The 7,906-nt window shown below is 47.0% G+C and overlaps 1 protein-coding gene across 3 annotated transcripts in view; it reads left to right on the top strand.

Moving 5' to 3' along the window:
• LOC100473721 (ATP-binding cassette sub-family A member 8) overlaps positions 1-7,661 on the top strand; it is a 76,437-nt gene extending 68,776 nt beyond the window's left edge. For all 3 annotated transcript variants that reach the window (XM_011232843.3, XM_034640641.1, XM_034640642.1), the window contains 8 exons: positions 1,707-1,867; positions 2,512-2,587; positions 2,661-2,755; positions 3,490-3,609; positions 3,780-3,920; positions 5,267-5,346; positions 7,109-7,164; positions 7,290-7,661. In XM_011232843.3, coding sequence (XP_011231145.2) covers positions 1,707-1,867; positions 2,512-2,587; positions 2,661-2,755; positions 3,490-3,609; positions 3,780-3,920; positions 5,267-5,346; positions 7,109-7,164; positions 7,290-7,388 — 828 coding nt within the window. In that variant the 3' untranslated portion in view covers positions 7,389-7,661. The remainder of the gene's footprint in view (positions 1-1,706; positions 1,868-2,511; positions 2,588-2,660; positions 2,756-3,489; positions 3,610-3,779; positions 3,921-5,266; positions 5,347-7,108; positions 7,165-7,289) is intronic.
• Positions 7,662-7,906: the final 245 nt, after the last annotated feature.

The raw sequence follows: 7,906 nt of genomic DNA, 5'->3' as shown, positions 1-7,906 counted from the left end.
CTTATGTTCCATAGATGAGAGAAATCATATGATAATTGTCTTTCTCTGCTTGACTTATTTCACTTAGCAATGCTTTAATCTTGAATTAAAATGTTTTTTAAAAAAAACTTTTATTAAGACATTATATTCCTTGTCCTTCACAAAGTGCTTGGATACTGAGACATATATTTGTAGAAATACACTATTTCTTGAGAGTGTTTTCAAGGAATGATTCAAAATTGAGCAACAGGGATATGAAGTCAACCTGATTCGTACATGCAGTTGACCTGCGTAAGGTGCTCAGACACCAGAAAAAGAGCTCAGGTTTAGCAAAGAGAGAGACAACATGAGGTACAGAGAACATATTTCCCCCCAAAATTCTACGGCAGGAAATAGACAACTTTAAGAGCTCCTTTGGAAAGGATGTCCAGGGATTGGGGAGAACGGAATAGAAGGCAGAGGTCTGTGGCATCACAGCAGGGGAGAGGGGGTGGTGCTCAAGCCCAGAAGGGAAAGGACCTCCAGGAATATGATTGACACTTATCCCACCAAAGAGGGAAGAGGAAACAAATATTCACAGTCCCTCCGAAGCCGAGATGAGAGCACGTAATGGTGAACGGGTCCGCTCAGGGATGTTGGTGGCTCTCTCAACCGTAACTGGACTCCTTAGCTCAGTGGAGCCCACACTCCCATTCAGTCACCATCTGGGCCCTAAATCCTTATTTGATTTCTCATTAAGCATGGGCAAAAAGGGAGGTAGTAACTGTTCATAGACAGACGGTAATGCATTATTTTCAAAGGTAAGTAAGATCCGAGTCAACAAAGCGAACTATTTGGGTGTCATGGGATGAGCTTTAATCAGATCAGCCAGTGTGATCTTTATAAAAAATGCCATCGTCGTCGTACTTCGGTATTTTCAACAACCTCTTACTGCCCCTCCCTGCACCCCGCTGGCTTGTCCCGAGGGGGCTGATTGTAACATGCCTTCCTCACTCTGCGCCAGGCCCCCAGCTTTGCCTCGGGTCTAAGAACAGATCTAGCATCATCACGGAACAGAGCTTTGCACTGGTGCTTTGCTCTGCTCCAAATTCCTTTCGTCTGGGCTTTTCCGTGGCAGGTGCCTGTCCCACTTCCGCCCCAGTGGTCCCTCAGCAGACGGGCTGTCTCTGACCGTCCTACCTAGTGATGTTAGTGGTTAGTCCCCACCCCCAGCATCCTGTTAGTCCCCGCCCTCAGCATCCTGTTAGTCCCCGCCCCCAGCATCCTGTTAGTCCCCGCCCCCAGCATCCTGTTAGTCCCGTCTCGGCATCCTGACTACTTATGTGAGAGCACCACTTAGCACCACAGACAGCTGTCTGTATTCCAGCCGCTCATTTTTCTACTTGTTTATTGCCCAATTTGCTCAGCAGAATGAAAATTTCATAAATTCATATACTTGTTTCCTGACTATGATGACAAAAAAATTGGATATAACCTGGTGGTCATGATGGCAAGACATATTTGCAAGATACCCGACTTTTCAGCTTAGATGAGGAGGTGCACACACTTGTTTTCATGTATTTCCTCTGTGACAGCCTCTCTCCGCGCAGAATGATTACAGATTATTCAGCCCAATTAGGACTCATAGAGTCTCTAGTTTGTCTAGGTTTGTAAGGAGAAGAGGCTATTGAGATATGCAGGAAAAACAAACCCAGAGGCAGGCTCTGAGACTGCACTTCTCTCTGCAGGTGCTACTAAAAGGGAGCATTGGGGAGGGCTCCCTGGGCTTCCTGGGGTACTGTCCCCAGGAGAACGTGCTGTGGCCCAGTCTGACCATGAAGGAACACCTGGAGGTGTTTGCTGCCATCAAAGGGCTGAGGAAAGCGGACGCAGCGGTCACCATCTCGAGGTGGGTGGGAGCCACATGTGTTCTATACCTGCCGGGATGGGAGATGGCTGGGAATGAGGAGTTTCACTGTCAATCCAGGACAGGAGACCCAGAACACATGGTATAGATTCCCCACTAGAAACTGGTTTCCTGGATGTGTTAATTTTCTTCTCATATTAAATATAAAAATAGTAATCATTGGTGAAAGTTATCAAAAATACTAAAATCTAAGTATAAAGTATTTATCATAGAACAACTATTTAGAAATCATGAAGCGGGCTTATATTCTTTGAAAAGGGAAAACTGTCTATCTGGAGGGATCAGACCAGCTAGTTGAAGATTGCCTGGCATCAGGGCATCTGGGTGGCTCTTTCAGTTCAGTGTCTGCTTCTGATTTGGTCATGATCTCGGGGTCCTGGGATCCAGCCCTGTGTTGGGCTCCCTGCTCAGTGGGGAGTCTGCTTCTCCCTCTCCCTCCACCCCTCCTCCCTGCTTGTGCTCCCTCTCTCTCTCTCAAATAAATAAATAAAATCTTGTTTAAAAAATTGCCTGGCATCTATTTTCCGAACTGCATTTCTGAGCTCTGCTCCGCATCCCTGTGCTGCGTGGCCCATCCTCCTACATTACTTCCTTACTGTAACGCTCCTTCGTGTTTGCAAATTCAGGCTGGCGGATGCGCTCAAGCTGCAGGACCAGCTGAAGCTGCCCGTGAGAGCCTTATCCGAGGGAATAAAGAGGAAGGTAAGAGGGGGGCTCAGTGTCACTCTGCGCACCCCACAGGTCGGTGCCAGACTCGCTGTTCCTCTCGTTGCAGCTGTGCTTCGCGCTGAGCATCCTGGGAAACCCATCGGTGGTGCTTCTGGACGAGCCGTCCACCGGCATGGACCCCGAGGGGCAGCAGCAAATGTGGTGAGGGGCGCTCCCCAGCCAGGGCCCTCTCCAGCGCCTTGCAGGAAATTTGTGAATTGTTTTACTTGTGTAAAAATGGTCCCTTAAACTGTTTCTCAATGGGGGAGGGGGCGGGGAAAACACCTCTTAATATTAGTAACACCAGTATTTTGCAAAACAAACACAAACCCTCTCTGGTAATATTTCATCATTGAAGAAAAACTCAGCATTGGCCGGACCCAGTCACACTCACTGTAAGTAGGACCGTTGCCCCACTGATCTTTGAGGTCGGGTGGCGCGTCTGTGGGCCACGGTCGCCGTGGCCAGTGCTCCGGAGGGGAATGGTAATTCCCATTAGGTTGGAAAGGTGGGGGTGGGTTCTGGATCTTGTCTTGAATATTTATTCTGCATGTATTTTCTCCTGCTAGGTTGTGACGCCCCTGTGGTTGAATTCTGTCTCTGTTCCTTGGCACAGCCCTTTCATTAACAATCTCTTGCTCAGCAGTTCTCTCTCCACACAACCTGGTGATAAACTCCGTGTTCGGTGACGGCTTCTCCTCCAGCGCCTGCCTCGCGTTCACCGGCCCTCACCTGGCTCGCCCCTCCTCGTCCCACCTGCCCTCTCGAGGGTCCTCCCTTGCTTGAGCTCCCTTTGCTAATGACTCACCCGCAGGCCGGCTAAAAATTCTTTTCTCTGCCCATTTATGATTAATTAGAAGTCTTTCTTAATTGCAAATGGTCTTTTGACAATGTAGGCAGGCGATCCGGGCCACCTTCAAAGACACAGAGAGGGGCACCCTCCTGACCACCCACTACATGGCGGAGGCTGAGGCCGTGTGTGACCGCGTGGCCATCATGGTTTCGGGAAGGCTGAGGTGGGTGCCCGTCCAAACCCACCCTCGGCCCCCAGCCGCACAGTGCTCGGCCGAGCTAGACCCACTGTATCTGGGTCTAACAGTGACGCCTGGAGGCAACCCTAGCAGCAAATCAAGTCTCAAAACACCCTGTGCCCCGTCCCTTTCCCCTTTTCTGTGACGACCTCCAGATGTATCGGTTCCATCCAACACCTGAAGAGTAAATTTGGCAAGAATTACCTGCTGGAGATGAAAGTGAAGACCCCTGAGCAGAGGGAAAGCCTCCATCAGGAAATTCTGAGGGTTTTCCCCCAGGCTGCCCGGCAGGAAAGGTAAAGATGGTGGCTGGATTTGATCTGGTACCAAATGTCAGCTTTTCCTTCCTGGTGTCGTGGATTTGTCATCATTACAGTCCACGTTTAGCCCAAAAGGAAACCTAAAAGAAAGCATCTGTTGGACACTGCAGAAACTAAATTAGAGAAGAGGAGAGCTGATGGAAAATCGGAGATAGCATGTGCTGTGGTCCTACTAGCTGCCAGACACGGTCCTGGTCTCGTGCTATCTTGTTTCTTCCGCACTGAGACTTGCCAAGGTAGACACTGTTTTCCAGTGAAAAATGAGATGACTTCACAAAAAAGCATTGTGAGCATCTGGCCACTACAAGGACCTTAACAAATGGAATTGAATGTTATCTTTAAGTGTAGGAAACGGAGAAGTTAGGTCACATGACAGAGCTAACAAGGGGCATAGGTAGAATAGAAAGCTAATTATTTTCTTTCAAATCTATTAACACTTCCAATTTTACATGCAGTCTGGTCATGGGTCAGTTCTCAGGAAAATCATGCAGTAAAAAATAACTTTAGGGTCATTTTTAACGCCTAGAATTTACTGCAGAAGACAGACAATTTAGGAGTTAGTGGAGAAAACAGATAGAGAAGAGTAATAATGAGTCATAACAATATGGTGGGAAAATACTTCTACCCTGGAGTGTAGATATCAAAGCAAACGCTGTACCTCCGTGTGCAGCCCACGGCTGAACGGAAACAGGTAATAAGGACGCAGGGAATGAACAGAACAGATGAGAATGACCGTCCCATACATAGAGGAAACAGTATCTTATGCAACGAAATCTAAATCTTCCTGATTTTCAAATGATAAAAAGACAAACGTTCATCTGGGAGACAAATTATTTTTTAAAAATTGTTGCTGAACATTATTAGGTGTTGAATTCCTGGTGATTTCCAGTCCCCTCATCACAGACTCAGTGATACCCTAAATGAGAAAAGTAGTTTGGCTAGCACAGGGTGAGGCTGGAGAGGTAAGAGTTCTCTAGAGAAAAGACTTAGACCCCCACCTGAGTTGGGTGACTTTAAGAAACTACGTGGCATCAGTCCCTGGTGGCCGATGAAGCTCGAGAAGCAAGTGTTCAACTGAAAAGACAAGGTGGCAGGCAATTTGGGCAAATGTCCACGTATCCTTTGCACCTGTTCCTCTCCATCCCAGGAGCCAAGGACATGAGCCTCTCCCATCCCCTGTTCTCCTTGTGAACAGCCTCACCCTAGGCATTTCGCCGGCCCCACACTGACTCTTATTTAAGGATAACGACCAGACACAGGGTCGAAGCCAGCTTGCACCTGCGCCGGTGGGATCAGCCTCAGCCCCGCCTCTCTCCCCGCAGGTACTCTTCTGTGATGGTCTATAAACTGCCAGTGGAAGATGTGTGGCCCTTAGCACAAGCTTTCTTCACATTAGAGAAGGGTAAGAGCAATAAATTTTGACATAAGATCCTGGAAAGCAGATAATTCCAGATCATAGACTACTCCATCTGCCTGACAGAAATGGAACATGAGCTAAGGTGTTAATTTCAAAGATTTTATTTACTTATTTATTTTAAGAGAGAGAGCATGAGCAAGAGGAGAGGGAGAGGGAGAGAGAGAGACTGTCAAGCGGACTCCCTGCTAAGCGTGGAGCCTAGCATGGGGCTCGATCTCACAACCTTGAGATTCTGACCTGAGCTGAAATCAAGAGCTGGACGCTTAACTGACTGAGCCACCCAGGCATCTCTAAGGTGTCAATTTTTAAAGTTAAAAATCTCCAATTGAATTTTAGGGGTACAAAAGCAAAGAAGTAGAGAATTCTGTGTGTTGGGGTGTTGAGGGGCAAGGGGCTAATGAGAGTGATTTTACTTTTGCTTTGTGGGATTTTTCCATGTGTTTTTGTATATGTATATTGGGAAAACTTAAGTCAAAATTCAGTTGTGGGGGCGCCTGGGTGGCACAGCGGTTAAGCGTCCGCCTTCGGCTCAGGGCGTGATCCCGGCGTTATGGGATCGAGCCCCACATCAGGCTCCTCCGCTATGAGCCTGCTTCTTCCTCTCCCACTCCCCCTGCTTGTGTTCCCTCTCTCGCTGGCTGTCTCTATCTCTGTCGAATAAATAAATAACATCTTTACAAAAAAAAATTCAGTTGTGTATGCATTCAAGGAGGATACTTTCTTTGGGAACATTGATGCATGATGCGTATTTACAATTTAATTTTATATGGACTTGGCGTATTATTTTATGGCCTTAGGCTGTGTATTAAGAAACTGGCCTCCTGTCTGGTTATTAAAACAATCTTCCTGTGTCTGTTGTGCTTCACAACTGACCACACTGCGTCTGTCATCACCGCCCCGCATTTGTCATCACCGCCCCACATTTGTCTTGCCACCTGAGCTCATTAACTCTGCCTCTCTGAGCTGCGCTAGCCAGAACTCCCTCCCTATGTGCTCTTTTCATTGTCACGGCTCAGTGATCTTTTTGCTTGCTTATCACCTTCCCTAGGGAAGAGATTCAAGTCTCCTGGTTCTAGAAGGCTCTTTGTACTCATGCTGATAGCATTCATGGTCACAGTGACACCCCCTTTCCATTTTCTGTGCTGAGCACCCTGACTTTCTGGACCACGTGATCATGGAGACACTCCCAGATTGGCACTGTGACCAGTACTGGCCTGGTACTGTTGGTGACATTTCCAGGCTGCTGCCTCCTATCAGGGCTGTGACCACCCTTCCCATCTATTCTGGTCAAGGAGGAAGGTTTTCAACTCAATTAGGAGCAAGCAGTCACAGTGGAAAGAGGGTCAAAGGATATCTACTCCCCAGGGAACCTCAGACATTCTTTCTCCATAATCTTCTGAGGCTTCCCTTTGCAAAACGTGTCTTCCTTCAGCCTCTTTCTGCGCTGAATGTGCAAAAGCACTGGCTCACACGTACCCGGAAGGAAACCTTTTCAGCACTGTTTCCTCCTTAAATAGAAATCTCCAGCACTGTGCTAAATGAGCACAGTATATGTACCCTTCTCCCCAGACCCCAGTGAATGCATGGGTGCATTTTTAACTGCATGTACTTAAATCAGCAGCATTCTTATCTAAACTGTTTTATTTAAGATGTTTTTAAAAATTGCTGTTCATACGGTACGCTGACTTCTAAGACCGTCTGGGTATAAAAATAGATGAACTCCTAACATCCGTCCGTCCTTCTGCAGTTAAACAGAGCTTCGACCTGGAGGAGTACAGCCTCTCCCAGTCCACCCTGGAGCAGGTGGGTCAGTGTGAGTGACTGTTTCATCCGCGGGCCGTAAACGTACAGCACGTGCATACGCTTTGCACTCGCCCGGAGCTACAAGAGGCGGCGTGACATCCTTCCTTATTTCTTGTCCCTCTCAGGTTTTCCTGGAGCTCTCCAAGGAGCAGGAGCTGGATGACTTTGATGAGGAACTTGACCCTTCAGTGAAGTGGAATCTCCTCCCACAGGAAGACCCTTGAAGCCCCAATACCCTATGTTTCTGTTCAAGCCTGTGGTTGTTTTTTAAGACATTTATTTTTATAGCATCAATGTCATGTTTTTAGAAACCATATTATAGGCACTGACATGGTTCTTCCTGTGGTGGAGAGGAGGAGCAAGGGCTGGGCAGTTGCAGCAACCATGTGGACAGAGGCATGTGGCTGAGCCCACCTCCCAGTCACCACCTCTGTGTTTCTGCAGGTCACCCTGATTCCACTTTCCTGTACAATACTGAATAAATACATTTACTTTTATGGGATTGTTTCATTTTCTGAGTACCATAAACACATTTTGTTTAATTTTTTATCAAAACCTTAAAATACTTTTTTCTAACCTAGGCTGAGAAAGTCCGTACTTTTATTCTTCTGCAAGTGTGATACTTTGTGAAGCTGATATTTTAGTAAGAACTTTAAGTGACCATGTTAAAAGCATCACACATTTTTTAAAATAAATTTTCATGTATATTCTTCTGGCTAAAAATATTAAACCGTCATTGGCC

The sequence above is a fragment of the Ailuropoda melanoleuca genome, chromosome 13 (genome assembly GCF_002007445.2).
Source record: "Ailuropoda melanoleuca isolate Jingjing chromosome 13, ASM200744v2, whole genome shotgun sequence".
Classification (NCBI taxonomy): Eukaryota; Metazoa; Chordata; class Mammalia; order Carnivora; family Ursidae; genus Ailuropoda; species Ailuropoda melanoleuca.
Note: the sequence above shows the minus strand (reverse complement) of the source record. Positions and strands in the feature narration are given on the sequence as shown.